General features: G+C 53.3%; 1 protein-coding gene across 6 annotated transcripts; it reads right to left on the bottom strand.

Annotated features, from left to right (window-relative positions):
• Nucleotides 1-25,037, bottom strand: PGBD1 (piggyBac transposable element derived 1). Of its 6 annotated transcripts, XM_045073954.1 has the most exons (6): nucleotides 24,690-25,037; nucleotides 19,512-19,594; nucleotides 18,205-18,606; nucleotides 5,765-5,894; nucleotides 4,929-5,025; nucleotides 1-1,859 (listed from the first exon to the last, which is right to left on the bottom strand). In XM_045073954.1, exons 2-6 carry the CDS (start codon nucleotides 19,533-19,535, stop codon nucleotides 305-307), a joined length of 2,208 nt encoding a protein of 735 aa, XP_044929889.1. In that variant the 5' UTR covers nucleotides 19,536-19,594; nucleotides 24,690-25,037; the 3' UTR covers nucleotides 1-304. The 6 variants fall into 6 exon arrangements, with proteins under 6 accessions (XP_044929889.1, XP_044929892.1, XP_044929890.1 ...); XM_045073957.1 differs by lacking the exon at nucleotides 19,512-19,594 and having other exon boundaries at nucleotides 18,205-18,601; XM_045073955.1 differs by lacking the exon at nucleotides 19,512-19,594.
• Nucleotides 25,038-25,923: the final 886 nt, after the last annotated feature.

A 25,923-nucleotide genomic window follows, 5' to 3' on the forward strand; every position in this document is an offset into this window, starting at 1 on the left:
TTTGTGCACTGAAAGAATGAACTGTACCTCTTTAATCAATTCAACAAATGATTTCCCATATCTCACATCAAACATTAGTCATAGAAAAAGGTAACACTCAAGTTCAACATTTTTACAGATAATTTTTGAAAAATTACTTGTTACAGTAGTCTTTGAAACTCTACACAGATGCTCGTCTTTTTAAAAAATATTTACTTAATAATTCCATTACATGCATCAGGTTTGCTTTGGAAGGGTACAATCGGATTTGTACCTGTGATATTTTTGTCCTGTTAATATTGGCATCATGTTCATTTTTTCTGCCTTAATCTGATGGATTAGCGTTGTGCTCCAAGTAGAAATGTGCAACGTATCTCCGAAACTCTAGGAGGTCTAGAGCGGTGCCCGGGTTACAGGCTCTATGTAGTTGCCAGGCGTTGTTCATGGCCACATCAATTATGTAACTCACCAAAATTGAGTACCATTTCTTGCTTCTTATTCTCACCCTGTACTTGGAAATGATTTGATCCATTTTAGCGACACCTTCCCTGCACTCACCATACAGTTTCACTAGGGCCGGCTGAGCTCCCTGGTGGACGTCCTCCTCATTAGTAGAACCCCTGAACTCCCGGGCTGGTGCTATGCCCACAGCGTTGGAGCACAGACTGATAATGCCATCGCCATGCCAACGACACAAAATTATCTCTTCATTTTCTTCTACTCGGAAATCAAAATATCCCTTCTTCATTTTCCTCATATGTTCTGCATTCATGAGGGGACATTTTTCAGTCCTGTTCTCTCGAATTGTTCCTGTTGCCCTCAGTCCTTTTTTCTTCAAGGCTGACACCAATTTGATACTCGTAAAGAAGCTATCAAAAAACAGGTGGTAGGGATACTGGCCTCTCTCTAGAAGAACATCAGCAAAATGCAGCACTAGATTCCCACCTAAACCCAGATCGACATCCTTACCCACCATCACTGCTGAGTCTTCTTGATAAGGCTCAAACCACACCAGATAACCCTGTGTGGTTGTGCCACACCAGATTTTATAGCCAATTCTAAGAGGTTTCCCATTCAGGAACTGGTCACTGTCAAAGCATTCACACATCGTCTTACCAAAATAATAGTACTCTTCCAGGGGAGCATACAGGAGGAAATTTCTATTCATTTGCTTTATGAGAGGCCTCAACTTTGTAAACTTATCTTTTTGATCTAGATGGCTATTATCTGCAAAATGTAGGTATGAGAAAATCAATTCAAATCTGTCCCTTCTAATTGCATCTCTAACCAGGTTCTGGTCAGCATCAGAGATGTCCCAGTACATTCCCCTTCGGGGACGCCTCACAAATCCACTCAAAAGCAAGATACCCAAGACACACCTTATTTCCGGAACTGTGACATCCAGGCTGACATTTTTCTGAGATGCGTAATTATTGGTTTCATTGACAATCATGTTGAATATTTCATCATCAAAAAATAACTCAAAGAGCTCTACTGGGTTCAGCTTCTCACTCTTGAGATTCAAAAGTCCAGAATCCAGCACTGACCAGCTTGGGAAGTTGGGTTTAATGTCTCTTTTGGTCCAGTTCTTCTCTGGTACATCTGACATCTTTAGCTTCTTTTGAGCGTGGTGGGCCTCAAGCTTATTATCTTCTTCCACATCTGAGTCCCCAGAGAATGCAAGGCCTTGGAGCAGTTCACTCACCCGAGCTCTGTCCTTTCTCCTCCCCTTGCGGGTCATGTCTCCTGCAGCATATTCCAAGGAGGAGATGTGCATTCGGGCCCACAAGTCACCCGGGTAACGGTCCTTCAGGGTGTTCAAATGTGCAACTGTCCTGTCAGCAGGGACAGAAGTACAAGGTGGCTGGGGCATGCCATCTCTGGAATGAAAAAAGAAAACAACACAAAAATCCTTAGTCTCACTATAACATGAATCCTGTGTGATTACCTGCTTCTCACTCCTAGGACCTAACGCTGTGGCCTCTCCCTGGCTTGTGCTCACTCCTCCCGACAACCAGCTGTGAGTCTGGAAGGAGGAGCTGGGCATCTCCGGGCAGCACCTCCCTCTTTGGGAGCAGGTGGCAGATGCCCCAAGCTCCTTTTGGCCCCAAGCTGTACCGGGCAGGCCTGTGTAGGAGGTGGTCTGCTGGGGGGCTCCTTTCCTAGCCAAGCTTCTGTTGGTAATGAAGTTGAGGTTTCCAGAATCATCTCTTTTACTCCTGTATCTCCATCAGTTCGTCTAAAACTTGGACAAGGAAGGGGGTCGTTGTTTACTGGGCTCCCTCAGCACTTCTGAGTGTGAAGGATTAAGTCTCTCCCAGCTCTACGTTCAGCTGGGGGACACACTGTTCTGGGGAGAAACTTAAGAGAAATTAAAACTTAACTGCCGTTGAACTGGTTTTTATGGGGTTTACAAGGAAGGAAGCTAATGTCACCAAGACGAGAAACATTCTACACACGTTTCTTTTTTTATCTGAGAAGTTTGGATTATCCCCACTCGTGTCCTCTTGGTAAAGAAACAGTCTAGACTAAGGGGGAAAGACACTGAAAAGAATGTTATAACTTCCGCAGCATGCATTTACTTGTTTGCCTACAGCACTTGTCCCGGGTGTCTCCAGCGCGCACGCGCGGCCCATTCGGGGTCGCCTAACGTTCCCGCTGCGGGGACCCTGTGCAGAGGCCGCCGTCCCGTCTTTTTGTCGCCGCCCCACGCCTCTGCCCTCCCATCTCACGGCCCCTCCCCGCCTCCTGCTTCCACTTCCCTTCCTGCTCAGTCGGCTGACCCCGCGGTCCGCCACCTCAGCCCCTCCCTGGCCGGGATCGTCCCGAGCACCTGCCCAGGGACTTTCTGCAGCCCGACTTCAGCGCCGGGTCAGGCCGCCATTGGGGCTTCTCCAGTCCTCGCCCCCGCGTGGGCGCCGCTCCCTGCTCACCCTGTCGGTCTCCGAGACTCGGCCAGCCACCACCCTGTCTGGAGTCCTGCTCCCCGGCCCCTCGCTCCCCGCTCCCCACACTCCACCTCTTCATCCTTCTCAAAGCTTCAGCCCCACACCCTCGCGCCGGCTCCAGAGAGGCCCCAGAAGGGCTCAGGCAGAAAGTGCCGCTGACCCTGCTCCCGCTCCCGCCACACCCTCCCCCCCAGCTCTCGACCCTCTCCGGCGCCCGCGTGGTTCCTCCTCGGCCTCTCTCCTTCCCACCTCATCTGCAGCCCCAGACCCCCGCCCAGCCCCGAGTCCCGTCCAGATGGCCCCTCCCCGGCCCCACGCTGTGCCCTCCCGGTTGTGCCCTGCAGGGACAAGGCACTTCCTGACCCGGTGGAGCCAAGGGAAACCGGGTGGAAAGCCGGAGCGTAAGCACAGCGGCTAGAGAGTCCAACACCGCTCTTCCTCCGCCTCTCCCATCAGCTCATCACTGATCCTGGATCCACACCGTGTAGCTCGTCGGGCCTGTGACAGAAACCCGAGCAGCTTTCCCAGACCATCTGCTCGGGGACAGTGGCAGGCTGCGACTGTCCTGCCAGCAGCCGGTGCCTCTTCGAGTCAGCTCGTCAGAAAGCCAGGGCTACCGGAGGCAGCTGCGGTCCAGTAAAGGCCGGAACCCGGTCCACGCCAGTCCTTCCAATCCCGTTCCCGATACTCGGTGCCACCAGCCTCTTTCCGCCAGACGTCCCCGGAGTCCCTTTCAGCCAGTGGGAAACGGGAAGCCGGGCAGGGCCTCCGGGAAGCCGTCTGCACTCTCGGTCCCGGGAGGGCACATGTGTAGAAGCGGCCTCCTGCCCGCTGTAGACCTAGTACTTGGCGCCGCAGGGACCGTCCTGCAGTCACGGGGGTCAGAACTGGGTGATGACACCGGCTGGCGAGTAGGAGCCTCCTCCGGCTGGTCTGAGCACAGGCGGTGCTTCTCTCCGCGAGTCCAGGCAGCGGTACTGAGCAGAAGCGAACCGAGACACGTCCTCGGACTGGGCAGTCCTGCGGCCGGTAGTCTGGCCCAGAGAAGTGCCCCACGAGGGCGTGGAGCGGAGTCAGCCGCGCGCAGCGGTGTCCCTGCCGAGGGCCCGCGGGCTCCGTGGCGGCTGTGAGTACTTGGACACACGCGCAGGTCTGAAAACGTGCCAAAGTGCGTATTTTATACAAACACATATTGACGATGGACGCGCCTCATGGCCCAGAATGGTGGGAGGAGGAAAGGGGAGCGAGTAGCAGGAAAAGGAGGTAAAGCAACTGTGGCTGGCGGGGCCGCAGCGGGTGGACACTTGGGGAGTCAGGTTTCTGGGCTCTGAGGCCAAGCGCCCCCGGCGGACACCACCGGATTCCCACTGCACGCGCACGAGGACTCACAAAGCGTCATCTCCTTCGGTGGACCTTGGCTCAGGCCTGTGGACTTTATGAACAGTTTCACTTTTCTTAGGATTTAAGACATTTCCGCTCTCACTCAGCTGCGGTTTGGAGCCCCCCCGCCGCTGCCCTGAGGCAGGCTAATTTCCCCGCAGTATTTCCTTTCTCCTCTCCTCAGCTCCGAGGGGCTCATGGCTTCACCCGAACGCAGCCCTCTGCCTCTGACCCGGTCCCTCCTGTCCTGCGTGAGGAGTCCCCGTGCTCCATGCCCGCAGTCGGCACCAAGCACCCGCTGCTGTCTTTACTTCCTTCACCACCAGCCACTTTGCTAACGCGAGGTCTCTCTCCACCGCCACGACAGGCCTCACTCTTGTCTAAATTCTCTGCCTTCTCTGGCTCTTCTGTGGTTCTACAAAGACCTAAGTGCGCTCAGGGAAGGAGGAAAGGTAAACGGAGTCAGGATGGGATTCTTGGAGGCAACTGTGCCCAACTGAAGGTTTTGTGTAATGCGATACTGGTAGGTCGCGGTGACTCGGGCCTCCCGCGGTGACAGAAGTGAGAGTTACTGGTCCTGCACTGTCCCAGGGAAGCAGCTGTGGACCAGTGGACACTCACCTACTGGCTGTTCCTGGGGCCTCAGCAGCGTGCTCCGTTTCTTGAGAAGTTTCTGTCTTTGCATTAAATAATCCATCTTCAGTTACAACTTCTTCAGCTAAAATAATACAATTTATATGTCATCTGTTGCCTGAATTAAGAAAGAGGAAAACAAAAATTTCCAGAGTAGGGAACAGAATTGTCTTTTTCAGGGAGCTCTACGGCCAAGGTGGGGCTCAGACTCACAACCCGAGATCGGGAGTCGCCTGCTCTACTGCCAGAGCCGGCCAGGCGCCCTGGGAATAGGATTTTCAAATTAACGTAATCATCAGGCGTCCCAGGAGTGCTGTCCCGCGGCCCTACAAAGTCTGGCACAGTACGGGAAGATAATGAGGAAGGTCAGTTAGCTGGGAAGAGGGTCTAGCAAGATAAAGCACATTTAAAGAAAATTATGTGAGGACAATAGTCTTTTTGGAGCGTGAAGAGAGCTTCTCTGAGGTAAAGAAGGGATCAGGCAGAGGCGTGTGTGCAGTTTCCAGACTGGAGATGTCTCAACCGGGCACTTACGTGGAACCCTTTATAGGAAAGAAGACGGGAAGCAGAGGAGTCGTGAGGGGGTCAGGGAGTACGGAGGGATGAGCGAGAAGGTGACCAGAGCCAGTAAGCTGAGTGATGAGTGACGGAAGAAGATGAGGGGATGTGAAAGGGCAAGGGCTGGGACAAGTCCGCAGGCAGAGGACAGAGAAGGGGAAGGGAGAGCGACGGGCTGTCGGGAATGTTGGCTCACAAGGGTCATTCAGAGCTAATGCCAGGAGAAGGTGCGCACAGACACAGGACTGGCCAGAGGCTGCCCTCACCCATCAGACAGACATCTGGAACCTTCTCCTGAGCCGACTTCCCATGGGGGCTCCCGGGGATCTGACTCAGAGGTGGCCACTGCTCTGTGACAAGGGCCTGGGTGGCTTCTTCCTCAGTCTTCACTGATGTCTAAAAAGGCAAAAGACGGCCTCTTAGTCTTCCCTGTGGTAAAGCTGGGGGTCCTGTTGTGAAGGGCGCGTCCCCCCACTCCAGGGGCAGTGGCGCAGCCCCCCCCACAGGGCCGTGCTTTCGCTGAGGGTCTTGGCGGCGGGGGGGGGGGGTCATCCTTGCCCCTCTCCTGGCTGCTGGTGGTTGGCAGGAATCCGTGTTCTCTGGCTTGTAGATGTGTCCCTCCCGTCTGCCTTCACACAGCCTTCTCCTAAGGACAGCACCAGACCTGCGCCCGCCCTGATCCCGGACGACCGCATCTCACCTGCATCCCATTTCCAAAAGTGTCTTTCCAATAAGCTAACGTTCACAGGTACCTACAGTGCTAGGGCTGCAGAGTACCTTTCAGGGGGACACAGTGCGACCCACAGCATCAACTGTATTGATTTAAAAACATGTAGATGACTTCTTCTCTGTACAGTTATTTTCCTAAAGATAAAATATTCGTTAAGAATAGACGGCACAAGAACTAATTAGAAGCCACAAGAAAGGACCAAGGGAGGGGAGGACTCCACGAGGACTGACTCCACGTGCTTTGAGAAAACCGATTCAGCGACACAGGCCTTGATGGAAGACTTAATAATTAGGTAAATGACTAGGAAAATGACTGAACCACTGAGAGGCTAAGGGGTGGTGACGGGAAATTTTGCGTTACCATCGTTACCATCCTGAAGGTCAGGTCTGTGCCAGAAAACCAAGAACGGGAAGGAAGAATCCTGGAAGCCAGGTGGGGGAGATACGGCGGAGGCCCCCAAGATAAAGCGCACGCAGGGGTCTGCCTCTTCCCTCTCACACTGAGACGTGGCTGTGCCTCCTGTCACAGCGCAGACTAGGGCACGCGCAGGTCACCCACACGGGCCCCGCAGGAGGCATCCGTGCCCTGACCCGTCACAAGCTGCTGGAGAAGCTCCCCACGGTGAAGGCCGCCAGCCTGACAAGGGCAAGGAGGAGATGGCGGGAAAGCGGGCTGCCACCCGCCACACCCCTGTGAGCCGGGCACCCTGCTCACCTGGGACCCTGCTGTGTCCTCACCTCTGACTGGTTGCGGGGGAGCAGGCCCTGTGGGGGAGGAGACGGGCGTCCTGTCTGAGCCACCGGAGCCTGGAGCAGTGCCCTGGGGGGGGGGGGCGCTGCACAGCCTCTAACATGCCTGAAACTGAGGTGGCGCGCCACAACTGTCCCCATTCTGTCCGGAACCTAGTTCTAAAACTGCAGGGTCCCCCACCCGCACGACCGAGTGCGAACTCTTCAAGTGCTTTATAGCAGTGCCCTGTCACATAAAGCGAATTTTAAAGTCACAGATGAAAATAAGCAGGAGGAAGAAGCTAGTGCTCCAGGGAAACCTGAGCCGGGGCGGGGGGGGGGGGCAAGGGGAGACGGGACTGCAGGAGAGCTGCGGGAGCGGAGCAGACAGCAGCAGCGGCTGTGTGCGGGTGTGTGCGGGGCGCGGGGGGCTCTCTGGGAGACGAAAACCCTCCCACAGACGAAGCCACTGTAGGCAGGCGGTGGAAAGGCGGGCAGTCCGCCTCGTCGGAAGCCGCCCATCCGAAAGGGACCCACAGTGATCAAACAGGAAGGAGGACTGCAGGGGCCGGGCACCGTGCTGCTGCTTGAAAAGAGGATTTCCCGCGCAGAATAATCCCGAGTCCAGATCCTCATCTCCATTTATCCTGGCAGGTGCAGGGGCATCGGAGCGAAGTGCAGCGACAGGGGGAAGTGGAGAGCCATCCAGGGGAGATGGTGCAGCAGGGCGCGCTGAGCTTACCTGGTCCCGTGGGTAGGACGAGGTCGCACCTGCTTCAGCGCACACAGCCCAGAAAATGCCGCAGAGACTGGCAGGACAGACTCTCGCAAGCGAAATGCAGAGAAGCAGCCACGTGAGAGAAGACGGGAGGGCGGAGGTGCGGTCAGCAGGCAGACAGACCCTTGCCACTGTCTGTGGAGGGGGGCGGACACCCTGGGCACCGAGAGGGGAGAGCAGCAGACCCCGCCTGGCCTGGGAACCACGGCAGGAGATGAAGCCCAGAGCCTCTGGCTTCGGAAACAGAGCAGCCGGGTTCCCCCAGGGCATCCGATCAGGGGTGCTTCAGCGGGGACTTTAAAGATCCCCTGCTGAGCTCTGGGAAAGGCGGGCGGGAGGAGACGGGAGCCCCGCTGTCTGCCACCAGGAGACGCAGAGCAGCATCAGTGTGAGAAATGCCCGCGGTCTGCGGGCACGAGCTTTGTGTGCCGCCCTCTGAGTGTCCTGCAGCCAGTGGGGGCCGGGCCAGTGCTGCGCTCCCCGCAAGCCTCCGCCCCCTATTCGCCTCCAGCCACAGTCCCTCCGAAGCAGTTCTGGGCGCTGCAGTGCCCTCCTCCCTGGGACCTGGATGGCCCTGCCACACCACAAGGCGCGTCCACATGCTCAGGGCCTCCCAATCTGGCTTGTGGCAAGAGTTTTCTAAAGAGGCTCCTGGCCACCCCTCACGGCCAGCCTTACCCACAAGCTGCCAATGCCACAGCCCTGCCCCCTCCAACGCACCCTGAGCCCAAGCCCATCCAGACCCAGGCCACATGCCTGGCAGTGTGCCAGCAGTCCCCAGAGGGGCCAGCCCCACTCTCCCCCGGGGCAGAGCGGGGCAGACATCTGCTCTGAAGCTGCGCGGGGGTGGACACGGGGTACCTCGCGACTCGGTGCCACTGCCTCTTTGGCAAACACTGGGACAGTCTCAGCTCGAGCCCGAGGCAGCCTCAAACTGACTCACAGGGACCTAACGAGGCTCCAGCAGGCGGAGGGAGCCCCGAGGGCATGCGAAGCTCCCCCAACAGCCCTGGGGCGCACACAACACAGACCCCCCACGCATGTGTCCTGATGAGTGGGGCACGTTGCCCAGCAGGCGGAACTCCCCACGAGGCCGCTGCTTAGAAGAGCCGCAGACAGCAGACCGTCCTAACACCGGAGGAGAGACAAATGAGACCGAGAACATGGTCCAGATGAGACAGGCAAGTAAAGTACCCGACAGATTCAAGGTAATCACTGGACTTCAGAGCAGAGGATCTCCATGAGACCCTTAAAGAGACAGGAAAGATAAAAAAGAACCAATCGGAGGAGAACAACAAATTAAAAATACACGAGAGGGAATAAAGAGTAGACAAGGAAGCAGAAAAATGGATCCATGACCTGGAGGATAGAGGAACAGAAAGTAATCAAGCCGAACAGAAAGAACAAAGATGAATAAATGATGAAAATAGATCAAGCATGATAACTGACATTAGAGGAATCGCAGATGTGAGGAAAGAAGGGAGGCAGAAAATTTCCTTAATAGCTGAAAATCTCCCCAATCTGGAAAAGGAAACGGGATTCCAAATCTAGAGGCACAGAGAGCCCCCAGTGAAGTCAACCCAAAGGTGGTCTGCACCAGCACACACGGAAATCAGGAGTGCCTGGGTGGCTTAATCAGTTAAGCCTCTGCCTTCAGCTCTGGTCATGATCTCTGGGTCCTGGGATGGAGTCCTGAAGTGGGCTTCCTGCTCAGTGGGGAGCCTGCTTCCCCCTTTACCCTTCCCCCTGGCTCATGGTTGTTCTCCCTCTCTCAAATAAATAAATAAATAAAATATCTGGGGGATAAAAAGACACATAGTAATTAAAATGGCAAAAATTCAGGAAGAGAAACTTTTAAAAGCAGCAAAAAGAAAACCATTACATACAAAGAAAAACCACCTAAGGGTATCAGCTGGTTTTTCAGGATAAACTACACAGGCCAAAAGGGAGTAGCGAGTTATATTCAAAATGCGCAAAGAAGGGGCGCCTGGGTGGCTCAGTGGTTGGGCCGCTGCCTTCGGCTCAGGTCATGATCTCAGGGTCCTGGGATCGAGCCCCACATCGGGCTCTCTGCTCGGCGGGGAGCCTGCTTCCCTCTCTCTCTCTCTGCCTGCCTCTCTGCCTGCTTGTGATCTCTCTCGGTCAAATAAATAAATAAATAAATCTAAAAAAAAAAATGCATAAAGAAAACAACCTGCCACCCAAAATATTCTATGCAGAAATGCTATCACTCAGAATGGGAGAGGAAAAGCTTCTGAGACAAACAAAAGTTATAGGAACTTGCCACTAAACCAGCCGGACAAGAAACGGTGGAGGGACTCTTGAGTGGGAAGGGAAGCCCGTACTCAGAAATAGGACAGCAGGGAGGACGCGAGGAAGAAAATCAAGTGTAGCTGTAAAAGTCAACCAAGGAATCCACAAAGCAGAAGGATGTGAAATATGAAACCACATACCAAAACCGCGGAGGGGGAAGAGTAAAGAATGGGTTTAAACATAAGCAGCCGTCGACTTAACACAGACTGCCGGGTGCAGATACTATGCACAAGCCTAATGGTAACCACAAATCAAAACAGTGAATTGCAAAAAACGAAGGAATCCAAGTAATCTTACTGAAGAAACTCAACACACCATGAGCAAAGAAAGCAAGAGAGCATGAGGCGGACGGAAACTCCCGGCTCCAGCCCCTTTTCCGCCCCTGGCTCCCCTTTGGCCAAGGAAAGACCAAATAGCCATCCCATTTGACTAAGACAAGATAACAAGTCTTTGCTCCTGCTGAGACAAGAAAAAGACCAGGTGCCCAGTCCTGTTTAAATAAGAAAGAGAAACAGCCCCCTAAGTGATTTAGCACTCTCTTGACTTACCTCCACATAGATTATACTTCCAAGTGGAAGGGCCATTTGGCCTTGAGAGACCTCAAAAACACCCTGTCACCATCCCCCATTGCCTGTAACCATAAAAACTTCTCCTAACCCTGTCCGGTGCTCAGTCTTTGGGAACGATCCCACTGGGCCCGCTAGCGCTAATAAAGCTGTGTTCTCCCGTCTCTCCGTGTGCCATTTCAGTTTCCTCAGTCACCTGGGATTTTCCGCAACAAGCAGAAAAGAACTTTAAAAAACATAAAAGAGTAACAAAATGGCTCTAGGCTCTGTGTACATACCTATCAATAATTTTTGACTGTAAAAGGAATAAATGCTCCAATCAAAACACAAATGATGGCATGGACAGAAAAGCAAGACCCGGCGCTATGCTGCCCACAAGAGACTTCAGCCCTAAGTCCCAGGCGGATGGGAAGTGAAGAGACAGAAAAGCAGTCATCGGGCAAATGGAAGTGAAAGGAAGCGTGGGTAGAACACTTCTATCAGACAGAGTATACTTGAAAACAGAGACAAGAGACAAAGACAGATATTACATGATAGGAACAATCCAACAATAAGATATACCATTTGTAAATGCTTATTGTATCCAACATGGGAGCACCTAGATGTATAAAATAGTTAATAACAAACATGAAGAAACTGCGAGTAATGCAGTAACAGCAGGGGACTTGAACGCCCCGCGCACATCCCCGGACAAGTCACCCAAACAGAACATCAACAAGGAAACAGTGGCTTTGGAGGACACTCTGGACCAGACAGATCTAACAGAATCAGAACATTTCATACTAACGCAGCAGAATACACATTCTTTTGAAGTGTACACAGAATATTCTCTAGAATGGATCACATATTAGACCACAAAACAAGTCTTACAAATTCAAAAAGACTGAAATCATCGTTTCAATAAATGCAGAAAAAATACTTGACAAAGTACAACATTCAGTCGTGATACAAACCCTCAAGAAGGTTTAGAGAGGACATACCTCAACCTAATAAAGGCCATATATGAAAAAATCAAAGCCAACATCACAGTCAGTGGTGAAAACTGACTTTTCCCCTAAGATCAAGAACAAGACAGGAATTTCCACTCTCACCACTTTTATTCAACGTAGTACTGGAAGTCCTTGCCACAACAATCAGGACAGGAAAAGAAATCAGAGGCATCCAAATTGGTATGGAAGAGGGAAACTATTTGCAGTGACATGATATTCTATAGAGAAAGCTCTAGAGACCGCCAGGAACCTATGAGAACTAGTAAATGAATTCAGTAAGGTCACAAGACACAAAATCAGTATGCAAAAGTCCACTGCATTTCTATACATACACTTGTAAAAAAGTAGCAGAAGGAGAAATTAACAAAACAGTCCTATTTACCACTGCACCAGAAATAATGAAATCCTGGGAACAAACTTAATTAAGGAGGTGAAAGACCGGTACTCTGCAAACTACAAACCCTGGGTGAAAGAAACGGACAATGAGGGTGCCTGGGTGGCTCAGTGGGTTAAGCTGCTGCCTTCAGCTCGGGTCATGATCTCAGGGTCCTGGGACCGAGTCCCGCATCGGGCTCTCTGCTCAGCAGGGAGCCTGCTTCCTCCTCTCTGCCTCTCTGCCTACTTGTGATCTCTCTCTCTCTGCCAAATAAATAAAAAAATAATCTTAAAAAAAACAAAAACAAAAACAGACAATGACCCAATCAGAAAGATACTCCTCCTCATATACTGGAAAAAGAGTACCTGGTAAAATATCCTCACTATGCAAAGAAACCTACAGATTTAATGCAATCCCTATCTAAGTACCAACGTATTTTTCACAGAACTAGAACAAATAGTCCTCAAATCTGTGTGGAACCACAAAAGTTCCCAAATAGCCAAAGCGATCATTAAAAAGAACAAAGCTGGAGGTGTTATAATCTCCGATTTCAAGCTCTACTCCACAGAGGCAGTAACTAAGTAAGATACTGGCACAGAAATAAACACACACATCACCAGAGCAGCTAGAGAGCCCAGAAATAAGCCCATGATGTTATGGTCAATTAATTTTCGACAAAGTAGGTAGAACATGCAATGAGGAAAAGGCAGTCTCTTCACAAGCTGTGCTGGGAGAACTGGACGGCCACACAGAGGATGGAACTGCCACGCTTTCTGAAACCATACACAGAAACTGTAGACAAGAGCGCAGGCAGTATTGTGTCTGAAATTGTCCATAACATTTTTTTATATGTCCCCAGTGGCCAGGGAAACAAAAGCAAAAATAAACGATTGGGGCTTTATCAAAATAAAAAGCTTCTGCACAGTAAAGGATACAATCAGCAAAACTAAAAGAAAACCTACCGAATGGCAGAAGCTATTTGCAAATGACATCCAAAATATATAAAGAACTTAACACCAACAAAATAAATAATCTAACTACAAACTGGGCAGAAGACACAAACTGGCATTTCTCTGAAGACAACATACAGATGCAAACAGAACCATGAAAAACATGCTCAGCATCACTCAGCGTCAGGGAAATGCAGATCCAAACTAGGAGATACCACCTCACACCGGTCTGAATGGCTACAACCAAAAACTCAAGAAACAAGTGTTGGTGATGATATGGAAAAAAGGAACCTTTCTGCACTGTTGGTGGGAATGCAAATTGGTACAGCCACTGTGGACAACAGTATGAAGTTTCCTCAAAAAAATTAAAAACAGACCTACCCTACAATCCAGAAATCCCACTACTGCATATTTACCCAAAGAATATGAAAATGCTAATTCAAAAGGATATAGGCACCACTGTGTTTATACATCATAGTGGCCAAATTATGGAAGCAAAGTGTTCCTCCACAGATGAATGGATAAAAATATGGTATATTTCTATAGTGGAATATTACTTGGCCACAAAAAAGAATGAAATCTTGCCATCTGCAACAACATGGAAGGATATCTAGATCAATATGATGCTAAGTGAAATAATTCATAGAAAGACAAATGTCATATGATTTCACTCACATGTGGAATTTAGAAAATAAAACAAAGGGAAAAGAAATCAAAACAGACTCTTGGAGTGCCTGGGTGCCTTAGCTGGTCTGCCTTTGGCTCAGGTCATGATCCCAAGGTTTTGGGATCAAGCCCTGCACTGGGTTTCTTGCTCAGCGGAGAGTCTGCTTCTCCCTTTCCCCTTTCTCCTTTCTCCTCGCCCTGCTCATGCTCCCTGTTGCTCTCTCAAATAAATAAAACCTTATACAGGAGGCAAGAGATCCCCCCAAAAGATCCACCTAAGGTGTTCCACACCAAGACACATAGTAATTAAAATGGCAAAAGGACATCATAAGGAGAGAATTTATTTTTCAAAAGATTTATTTATTTGAGAGAGCATGACTGGGAGAGGGGCAGAGGGAGAGAGAGAAGCAGACTTCTAGCTAAGCGGGGAGCCCAGTGTGGGGCTCAATTCCAGGACCCTGAGATCATGACCTGAGCTGGCGGCAGAGATGCAGCTGACTGAGCCACCCAGCATGCACCTGTTTAATGAGACTCCAAACTTTAACCCTGTAAGATGTTGCCACATGATCTCCCCATTCCTCCCTCACGCTCCTGCTAAATAAACCCTACCCTTTAGCCATGCTGGTTGACTTACTATCCCTTGAAAATACCAGCACAGGAAAAGGGATGCCAGTAGCCTAGGAAGTGGTCTTCAGTTCATGTAGTCTCAAGTAACCTGGAGAAATGTGCTGGGATGATAACTGGTAGGCCTTTAGCTAGAGTCTCTAGAATACTGAGGAGCTAAAAGGATATATACTTTTTAAAAAGCACTTGAAAATGACAAGACTTGCTTCCTGAGGGCCCAAAGAGCATTCTCATCCCGATCACACACACCATAGCAGTGGTGTCTCCCTGCAGGGATGCAGGAAACCGCAGCAGGGCATCACTCTGCCCAGATGACCGCTGGCTTCTGGCTTCTGGCTCTGTGAGCCATCTCGGGCAGCTTTTAAGAATTCACGTACCTGAGACTGTCTCTTCAATAAATGGTGCTAGGAAATTGGACAGCTAGGTATAGCAGAATGAAACTCGACCATTCTCTCACACCATACACAAAGATAAACTTGAAATGGATAAAAGACCTCTATGTGAGGCAGGAATCTATCAAAATCCTAGAGGAGAACATAGGCAGTAACCTCTCTGACATCGGCCACAGCAACTTCTTTCAAGATATGTCTCCAAAGGCAAAGGAAACAAAAGCGAAAATGAACTTTTGGGCCTTCATCAAGATCGAAAGCTTCTGCACAGCAAAGGAAACAGTCAACAAAACAAAGAGGCAACCCATGGAATGGGTGAAGATATTTACAAATGACACTACAGACAAAGGGCCGATATCCAGGATCTATAAAGAACTCCTCAAACTCAACACAAAACGTCAAAAAATGGGCAGCAGACATGAACAGACACTTCTCCAATGAAGACATACAAAGGGCTAACAGACACATGAAAAAATGTTCATCATCACTAGCCATCAGGGAGATTCAAATCAAAACCCCACTGAGATACCATCCTACACCAGTTAGAATGGCCAAAATCAACAAGACAGGAAACCACGTGTGTTGGAGAGGATGTGGGGAAAGGGCAACCCTCTTACACTACTGGTTGGAATGCAAGTTGGTGCAGCCACTTTGGAAAAACAGTGTGGAGCTTCCTCAAGAAATTAATAACAGAACTTCCCTATGACCCTGCGATTGCACTACTGGGTATTTACCCCAAAGATACAGATATACTGAAAAGAAGGGCCATATGTACCCCAATGTTCATAACACCAATGGCCACAGTCGCCAAACTGTGGAAAGAGCCAAGATGCCCTTCAACAGACAAATCGATCAAGATATAGTCCATATACACTATGGAGTATTACGCCTCCATAAGAAAAGAGGAATCCCCAACTTTTGCATCAACGTGGACAGGACTGGAAGAGATTCTGCTGAGTGAAATAAGTCAGGCAGAGAGTCAGTTATCATATGGTTTCACTCACTTGTGGAGCGTAAGGAATAACAAGGAGGACACTGGGAGAAGGAGAGAAGTTAGTTGGGGGAAGTCGGAGGGGGAGATGAACTATGAGGGACTGTGGACTCTAAGAAACAAACTAAGGGTTTTGGAAGGGTGGGGGGTGGGAGGTTGGGTGAGCCTGGTGGTGGGTGTTAAGGAGGGCACGGATTGCATGGAGCACTGGGTGAGGTGCATAATGAATCTAAGAACACTGAAAAAATTAAATTAAAAAAAAAATCATTGAGAAAAAAAAATTCACTTATATGAAAGAATCTCCCATCCTATGACCGCTGTTATCTTTTGGTCAATCATCCTCACCAGTCTGACAACTGCCCACTTCCATTCATTCCCCCGCTCCTATCTCCAGTGAAAATGAAACTGCTTCCAGCAGATGAATATTCTAAGTAAGTGGTAATGTCTGCCCACTGTGGGGCTCCCTACCACCTCTCAACTTCACATAAACCATTCTGGGGCTTTATTGTAATGCTGGCTTTTCATAGCTGAGGAAATAATATAGAACCATCAACCATGAGGCACCTGGGTGGCTCAGTCATTAAGCATCTGCCTTTGGCTCAGTTTGTGATCCCAGCGTCCTGGAATCGAGCCCCACATCGGGCTCCCTGCTCAGCAGGGAGTCTGCTTTCCCTCTCCCACTCCCCATGCTTGTGTTCCCTCTCTCGCTGTGTCTCTTGTCAAATAAATAAGTAAAATCTTAAAAAAAAAAAAAAAAGAACCGTTAGCCATGTAAGTAGGGTAATATCAAGGCCTATTTATGCTGTATGCTGTGGGTAAACACCACAAGCAATGTGAGCCCGATACATTCTCCTCTCCCTCTGATGACATTATTACATGAACCATTTACTCTACACTTACTGTCAAAATACCAATATTCACAGATTATCACTTCTTGGGGGTTCTTCTGGTAGAGCTCTGGAGGTTCACACTTCAAGCCAGTTACCCTGGGCAGGAGCTGGAGGCTCTGACTCTCCAAAGAGGCTCCTTGATACTCTGACACCAATGGGTACATGTCCTGTCCCTGAGTACAGACACAAGCCTGAGGACAAAAGGTTCACCTTGAAAAGGCATCCTGGTGGGAAGCAGACTGCACAGTACTTAGGGACATCTTGCAGAGGGCCAGATGAGCCGCGGTCCTCTTTTAAAGCGGCAGCGAGTAAGACAGAGGAGCAAGACAGGACGGTCATCCGTGCAGTAGACAAGGACTGCCCATGCACCAGGACTCGGACTTTGTTCCACACGCGGAGCTTGTGGTGACAGAGCAGAGGCAAGGCCCACGCAGAGTCGCCGCCCAGGAAGGCAGGAGAACAAACGGGGGTGGGTGTTGACGCTAGTGGGTGGGACTTTAATGAGGAACAGGGTATGTGCCCGATCTCAAACCTCTCCCAAGGGTTACTTACGAATTAGAAGAGGGAGATGGTCACTTTACACTGCAGACATCTGACAGACCCCCCTTAGCCTCATAATGGGACAACACATCACCGTGTGCCTCCTGACGGGACGCACGGAGAACACGGAGCTTCTGGGGTTTCTGGCCTAAATGCACAAGTGGGACTCCATTGTGAGAAAAGTAGAAGACAAACCCACATTTATGAGTGTTCTATAACGTAACCAGTTTGTCCTCTTCAAAAATACCAGTGTCATGACAAAGGAAGACCAGGCAGCTATTTCAGGTTCAAGGACACTAAAGGAAAGTGATCAGATGCAGCGCGAGCCGGACTGTATCCTGGGAGCAGGAGGACACTGGACAAAACCACTCCTGGGAGGATACGGCAAAATGTGAACACGGACTCCTCTGTATATCATAGTACGTAACAATTTCAATTTCCTACAACTTGATTTTTGTGTTCTGGTTACACAAAATAGTGTGCCCGTGCTTCGGAAATCCGTATTGAACACTTAAGTGTTCCTACATAAACAAGTAAGGTGTCCCCGAGAACCCCTCTGGTTGAAGAAAACACAGCGTGAGTCTGTGTGTGATCCACACACCGTGCAGGTGCGGAGAGGATGGGGGCAGCTCCCACACGCAAGGGGGCACATCAGGATCCAGCGTTCACTGGTGAATCTGGGTGAAGAGGATACAGGAGTTCTCTGTGCTACCTTTCCAGATACTTCTGTCAGTTATAAATTATTTAAAAGTAGTAAGAGAGGCTCAGTCAGTCAAACATCTGCCTTCGGCCCAGGTCATGATCGCTGGGGTCCTGGGATCAAGTGCCACATCACGCTCCCTGCTCAGGGAGTCTGCTGTTCCCTCTGCCTCCTGCTCCCCCTGCTTGTGCTCACTATGACAAATAAATAAAATCTTCAAAAAAAAAATTAAAAAGTTCAAAACTAACAGTCAGGGGCGCCTGGGTGGCTCAGTGGGTTAAAGCCTCTGCCTTCGGCTCAGGTCATGATCTCAGGGTCCTGGGATGGAGCCCCGCATCGGGCTCTGCTCAGCAGGGAGCCTGCTTCCTCCTCTCTCTCTGCCTGCCTCTCTGCCTACTTGTGATTTCTGTCTGTCAAATAAATAAATGAAATCTTTAAAAAAAAAACAAAAAACTAACAGTCAGGTATTCACCAACCTGCTGTCCTGGGTCTCCCGTGTCTTTCTCCAGGTCCTCCAGCGCGGCCACCGCCTGCTCCCCGCTCTCCGGCTGCTGCTCCCGCACCCAGGCCTGCAGCTCCTCGGGCAGGATGGTCAGGAACTGCTCCAGCACCAGCAGCTCCACGATCTGCTCCTTGCTGTGCGTCTCGGGCCGCAGCCAGCGTCGGCAGAGCTCCCGCAGCCGGCTCAGCGCCTCGCGGGGCCCCGGGGTCTCCCGGTAGCAGAACTGCCGGAAGCGCAGGCGGCAGAGCTCCTGAGCGTGGCGGCTGCTCTCCCTCGAGCCCCATGTCTGCTCCCAGGGGGGGTCCTCCTCCTCCACTTTCACAAGGCTGTCTCCGTTTTCAGGTGTGAGGCCTGGCAAAGCTTCATCCATGCTGAGCTTAAAGGAAAAGGTTCACTTAGCCCAGATCTACACTTTAAAAATGTTGTTCCACATCCGAGATGTAAGAATGGATCAATAATGTATTAATAAGAGCTTCAGAACTCCGGAAACATGTATTTTGTCCCCACCGTTTAAGTCATGCTCACAAACAGAGCCTGCTTGCCTGTGTTGCCAGTGACCATCAGAATCTATCTTGAACCCTAAGGGGGCTGAGCCGGCAGGTAAGGGACGTGAAGGATGGGAGGCAGGAAGAAGGCTCCAGCAGCCTCTGCCTCAGCCGGAGCGAGGAGAGAACTGGATCCGCGGCAGAGCCAAACCTACTCGTCTGTGTGCTTCCCACAGAGAGCCCACCTCAAATGCAGGGGAGACAGACTGTTTCCCAAGTCTCCTGTCCCCTAGAATTTCTTAGGATGAAATTTTGTCACTCCTTTCCTCAGGAGGTGGAGTCTGTTTCTTCTTCCCTTGAGTCTGTGCTGACCTAGGACTTGCTTTGGCCAAAATGTTTTGCAAAAACGGCTTTGCAAGAGGAAGCATGTCGCAGCCCTTGGCACACTGCAGCGGGCCTGCTGCGCTCTGGGAAAGCCCGGACTGGCCGTGGACGGGACCCCAGCGGCCCCAGCTGAAGTCCAGCAGTGCCCAGCTCCCAGCTGATCACAACACAGGTAACCCCACCAATAGAAATGGCCAGTCCGCCCACAGAACCATGAAAAATAATAAATTAAGGACGTTTTAAGACACTGTTTGGGGTTTCAACTAATTTTTTAACATAAGAATAGGAAACTGAAACACATGCTTCAAGGTTTTTTTCTCTCAGTTCTCTCTCCTTTTATGATCTCATTAATCCCAATTTCAGCACATCTCTATTCCAAGAATACACAAGCCTCTGGCTGACTCCAACTCACCTTTTCGTTCCTGACGCACATCATAAAATGCCAGTAGGATGCCTTCCAGATCCTCCTGGGTCATAAACTCAACACATCCCAAGCTGAAATCGGAGTCCGTCACAGCTGCACTCACTGTTCTCCCCACTCCCACTGGCATCACCACCACCCCGATGCATTCAGGTTTAAACCCTGCCCCTTTCCATAAGCATTCTGGGTCCAGGGAATCCTCCAGAACACCTCTTACAGCCACTCCCTCCCTTGTATTCCCCATTACCACCGACGACTACAATAACGTTCTGTGTGGTATCCCTGCCCCACAGCCTGCTCTATTGTCACTGCATTAGTATTTCCTAAGGCACCATTCTGACCACGTTCAACACAACTCCCCCACCAAAAACAGGGTTTCAACTCTTCCTCTGTGGACTGGATTCAGACACCCCAGGATCTGACCTTCCGTGTTTTTTTATTACTGGTTTGTCATTCAGTAAACTACCAAGCACATTATTTTACAGGCACAATGCTAACCCCAAATTAAAAGACAGTCCCTATTCCCTAGAAACCCCAAAATAAAAGACACAGTCCCTACCCCCTTTGCAGACTCCTCACGTCACTGCCATGTTGACCTGCTCGACTTTTCCCCACCCACTTTGTCCCTCATGGCCAGGACGGCCCTTACAGGAGGGCACATTTCCCAAGCACCAGTACAAATGCCCGCCTACACCTCCTATCTGACGCAGGAAACCCCTCTGTCCTCAAGGATATTCTCTCCTCAAGGAGATCCTGGATCTCTATCCAGGATATTCCCAGAAGGGCCAGCCAACCGGCCATCCAAATCCAGTCCCTCACCGGCTCCCCCCACCCCACCCATACAAGGACAGAGGCTCCTTCCAACAGCCCTTGTGAGCCTGGCTCCCGCCCCCCACCCCAAGTCAAAGGCCCCGTCCACACAACCACAGCGAGCCTGGCCCCCAGCCCAAGAAGTCAGAGGCTCCATTCACACAGCCCCAGTGAGTCCGGCTCCTGCCCACCGAGGTCAGAGGCCCCGTCCACGAGCCCCAGAGAGCCCGGTTCCCATCCCTCAATAACAGAGGCCCCAGCCACATAGAACGGCGAGCCGGGCTCCCGTCCACCCCACCATCCCCTGAGATCAGAGGCTCTGTCCACATAGCCCCAGGGAGCCTGGCTCCTGCCACCCCGAGGTCAGAGGCCCTGAGCACACAGCCCTGGCAAGACCAGCTCCCGCCCACCGGGATCACAGCCACGTCCACAAGCCACAATGAGCCCAGCTCCCATGCCTTGATGACTAAGGCCCTGTCCACACAATCCCAGAAAGCCTGAATCCCACCCCACCGAGGTCAGAGGCCCTGTCCACAACCCCAGCAAGCCCGGCTCCCGCCCGTTCCACCGCCCAAGGTCAGAGATCCTGTCCACACAATCCCAGGGAGCCCAGCTCCCGGCCTGTCCCTAAAGGCTGAGTCCGGACAGTCCCAGGGAGCCTGGCTCCTGCCTTCCGAGGTGAGAAACCCTATCCACACAGCCCCAGGGAGCCTTGCTCCCACCCCCAAGGTCAGAGGCCCCATCAACAAACCCCAGCCAGCCCAGAGCCCGTCCCTCGATGACAAAGCCCCTTCGACACAGCCATAGGGAGCCCTGCTCTTGCCCCTTCTGCCCCCACCAACCCCGAGGTCAGAGGCCCCGTCCATACAGTCCCAGGGAACCCAACTCCCACCTTCCAAGGTCAGACGCTCTGTCCACACAGCTCCAGCAAGCCCGAATCCCACCCTCCGAGGTCAGACGCCCCGTCCACACAGCTCCAGCGAGCAAGGCGCCCGCTCCTGGAGCTCAGAGGTTCCATCCAGACAGCCCCAGCGAGCCCGGCTCCCTCACCTGACGACAGAGGCCCCGTCTACAGAGCCCTAGCGAGCCTAACTCCCAGCCCTCTGGCCCCCAAAGTCAGAGGCTCCATCCACACAGGCCCACCGAACGCAGCTCCTGCTAAGGTCAGAGGCCCTGTCCACACAGTCAGAGCAAGCCCGGCTCCTGTCCACTGGGGTCAGAGCCACGTCCACAGAGCCCCAGAGAGCCCAGCTCCCCCCCACCCCACCCGAGGTCAGAGGCTGCATCCACAAGCCCCAGCGAGCCCAGCTCCTGCCCCCCTGCCCCAGCCCCCCAAGGTCAGAGGCCCCGTCCACACAGCCCCAGTGACCCCAGCTCCCGCTGCTCTGCCGAGGTCAGAGGTGCCCTCCACGAGCCCCAGAGAGCCTGACTGCTGACCCCCGATGACAGAGGCTGTGCATAAAACCCCAGCGAGTCCTGCTCCTGCCCGCCCCCCACCCCCAGGTCAGAGGCTCTGTCCACACAGCCCCAGAGACCGCAGCATCCGACCACGGAGGTCAGAGGCCCCATCCATACAGCCCGCAGCAAGCACGACTCCCGTCCCCGAGGTCAGAGGCCCTATCCACACAGACCCAGGGAGCCCAGCTCAGGCCTTCCCGGGTCATAGATCCCATCTGCAAATCCCAGCAAGGCCGGCTCCTGTCTTTCTATGAGGCCCCGTCCACACAACCACAGCGAGCCTGGCTCCCCCGCCCACCCCCAAGGTCAGACACTCTGTCCAAAAGCCCCAGGCAGTGGGCTCCCGCCTTCTGAGGTCAGAGTCCCCGTCCACACAGTCCCAGGGAGCCTGGCTCCCACTGCCCCGTCGAGGTCAGAGGCCCCATCCACAAACCCCAGCAAGCCTGGCTCTCGTCTGCCGCCGACAGGCTCTGTCCCCAGGACCCCAGCAAGCCCAGCCTCCACTCACCCAGGTCAGAGGCGTGTCCACACAGCACCAGTGAGCAGCTCCCCCGACCCCACCCAAGGTCAGAGGCGCCGTATACATGCCCCAGTGAGCCCAGCTCCTGTCCCTTGAGGACAGAGGCCCAGTCCATACAGCCCTAGTGAGCCTGGCTCCTGCCTCCCCGCAACCCTGAGGTCAGAGGCCCTGTCCACTCACCCCCACCGATCCCAGCTCCCACCCTTCAAGATCAGAGGCCTGTCCACACAGTCTCAGCAAGCCCGGCTACGGCCCACGGAAGTCAGAGGCCTGTCCATACAGCTCCAGCAATCCCGAACTCCCACTCCCAGAGGTCACAGGTGCCGTCCACACAGCCCCAGCGGGCTGGGCTCCCACCCACCGAGGTCAAAAGCCCCATTCACACAGCCTCGGCAAGTCTGGCTTCCACCCACCGAGGTCAGAGCCAAGTCCACACAGCCTCCGCAAGCCCGGCTCCCCAAGGTCAGAGGCCCCATGCACAAGCCCCAATAAGCCCGGCTTCCGTCCCTCGACAACAGAGTCCCCGTTCACACGGATCCAGGGAGCCTGGCTCCCGCCGGACGATGTCAGAGGTCTCGTCCACACATCCTCAGCGAGCCTGTCTCCTGTCAAACAAAGACAAAGGCCCCATCCACACATCCCCAGCGAGCCTGGCTCCTGCCCCTCCTGTCCCCCGAGATCAGAGGCTCCGTCCACACAGCCACAGAGAGCCCGATTCCCACCTTCCGAGGTCAGAGCCCCATCCACACAATCCCAGTGAGCCCGGCTCCAGCCCACCAAGGTCAGAGGTCCCGTCCACACACCCCCAGGGAGCCCAGTTCCCACCTTCCAAGCTCAGTCACCCCATCCACACAGCCGTAGCAAGCATGACTCCAGTCCCTGAGGTCAGAGGCCCCAGGGAGTCCGGGTCCACACAGCCCCAGAGGCTGGTTCTTGTGTTCCCAGGTCAGAGATCCCATCCATACAGCCGCTGCGAGGAAGACTCCCACTCCTCCCACCCCGCCCCAGAGGTCAAAGATTCCGTCACCACAGCGAGTGCGGCTCCCACCTTCCCAAGTCAGAGGCCCTGTCCACACAGCCCCAGCAAGCCTGGCTCCTGCCCACAGAGGTCATAGGCGACGTCCACACAGATCCAGTGAGCCCAGCCCTCACCCCTGGATGTCAGAGGTTCCGTCCACACAGCCCCAGGAAGCCCGGCTCCTGTCACCGGACGACAGAAACCCAGTCCACACAGCCCCAGCGAGTGCAGCTCCCACCATCCAAGGTCAGAGGCCCTGTGCACACTGCCCCGGGGAGCCAGGCTCCCACCTTCCGAGGTCAGATGCCCCATCCACACAGCCCAGTAAGCCCAGCTCCCCACACAGCCCAGTAAACCCAGCTCCTGCCCACTGAGGTCAGAAGCCCCATCGGAACAGCCAAGCGAGCCCAGTTCCTGCCCACTGAGGTCAGACGCCCCATCCACACAGCCCCAGGGAGCCCAGCCCCCGCCCCCAAAGTCAGAGGCCCTGTCCACACAGCCCCAGTGAGTGGCTCCCACCTTCTGAAGTCAGAGAGCACGTCCACACAGCCCTAGCAAGCCTGGCTCCCACTGCCCCACCGGGTCAGAGGTCCCCTCCCGTCCACAAGCCCCAGCGAGCGGGGTTCCCATCACCTGACGACAGAGCCCTGTCCACACAGCCACAGCGAGCCCGGCTCCTGCCCTCCCCCCATCAAGGTCAGTGGGTCCGTCCACACAGCCCCAGGAAGCCCAGCTCCTGCTTTCCCGGGTCAGAGGCTCCGTCCACGCAGGCCCAGAGAGCCTGGCTCCTGACTCCCCCCAGCTCTAAGACCCCATCCACAACGCCCCCGCACACGGAGCCCAGCTCCAGCCCTCCGAGGTTAGACGCCCAGTGCACCCAGCCCCCAGCAAGCCTGGCTCCTGCCCACCAAGGTCCGAGGTACCATCCACAAGGGCCGGGAGCCCAGCTCCCATTACCCGACGACAGAGGCTCCATCCACACCGCTCCAGCGAGCCCGCCCCCGCCCCCAGAGGTCAGAGGTTCTGTCCACACAGCCCCAGCGAAGCTGGCTTCCGTCCCCCGACGACAGAGGCCCTATCCACACAGTTCTAGCGAGCCTGACTCCCGCCCCCCGAGGTCGGAGGCCCCGTCCACACAGCCCTAGAGAGCGCATCTCCCATCTTCCGACATCAAGCGCCGTCCACAGCCCCAGCGAGCCAGGCTCCCGCCTTGCGAGGTCCGAAGCCCCGAGCCCCACCACAGCCGGCGTGACTCCCGCCCCCAAGCTAAGAAGCCCCGTCCACACAGCGCCGGCGAGCGCGGCTCCCGCCCCGCGCCCGAGGCCCGAGGCCCCGTCCACAAGCCCCCGAGGCCGGCTCTCACCGGGCGTCCGGGCCGCACGGCGGGCGGAGGCGGCTGGCAGGGCACCTGCGGCGGCCGGAGCACCCCGGGGGCGCCAGGCGGGCGCGCGACGCCTGCGGGTCCGACTGCTGGTCAGCGGACCCAGAGCTCAAGGAACGCGTCCAGCACAGACGCGGCGCCCGCCACCGGCTCGGGCTCGGGCTCGGGCTCGGGCTCGGGCTCGGGCTCGGGCTCGGGCTCCGGCTCCGGCTCCGGCTCCGGCTCCGGCTCCGGCTCCGGCTCCGGCCGCTGAGCGCGAAGGTCCCCAAGCGCCTCCTTCCGCCGCTCGCGCAGCCGAGCAGCGGCTTTTCTGGGAACGCGGTCCCGGCCTCTCTAGGATTGCGCCGCCCTTCTCTAGTGCGCCCGGAGGACCCCGCCGCCTCCCCGCGCACGCGCCGGAGGACTCGGGCGGGCCCCTCCGCTCTGTGAACCGTTTCAATTAAACACAGGATGGGGAGCACCTGGGGGGCTCCGTCGGTTGACCGTCCGCCTTTGGCTCAGGTCGTGAACCCAGGGTCCTCACATCGAGCCCCGCATCCGGCTCCCTACTCAGCGGGGTGTCTGCTTCTCCCCCTGCCTCTGCCGCTCCCCCTGCGTGTGCTCTTTCTCTGTCAAATTAATTTAAAAACAACAAGAACAAAACCCCTACAAGATGGGAGTCTCTCTTTTTAGGATACTCTCAGCTTGCTGGTTAGATGAGTGAACAATTACAATCGAGCAAGCAGCACAAATTCTTAAAATTTAAATATGCGGATTATACATGCCCAATAAAAATTAAAATTGCACAGAAACTATAAAATGAAAAGTACCCCATCCCCAAAGCTAACCATTGTTAATGGTTATTGGTTAATGGTTAATGGTACTCTGTGTATGTTTTCCCAGGACACTACCAGTCACATAGTAGCATTTAATAAACATTTGTTTAGTGAATATGTAAGCTATTTATTTTTAAACACTTATGGGTTCACATGAATTTGCTCCTTAGCCTTTTCCGTTAAGATAGTTTGGATCTTTCCATATCAGCTTATTTTTTAATAGTTTCCATTGTATGGATGCACCCCAATTTACCTAATTGTCCCTATTGTTGTATAGTATGTGTGTACTTATGTGTCTGTGTAAATGTGCATAAAGTAACGCTGCAGAGAACATTTAATATCTTCATATATTTTAATAATTCCAGCTTAAATACTACATACTGGAATTGATCTGTCAAAGA

This window comes from Mustela putorius, unplaced genomic scaffold (genome assembly GCF_011764305.1).
Source record: "Mustela putorius furo isolate JIRA1106 unplaced genomic scaffold, ASM1176430v1.1 tig00537295_pilon_pilon_pilon, whole genome shotgun sequence".
NCBI lineage: Eukaryota > Metazoa > Chordata > Mammalia > Carnivora > Mustelidae > Mustela > Mustela putorius.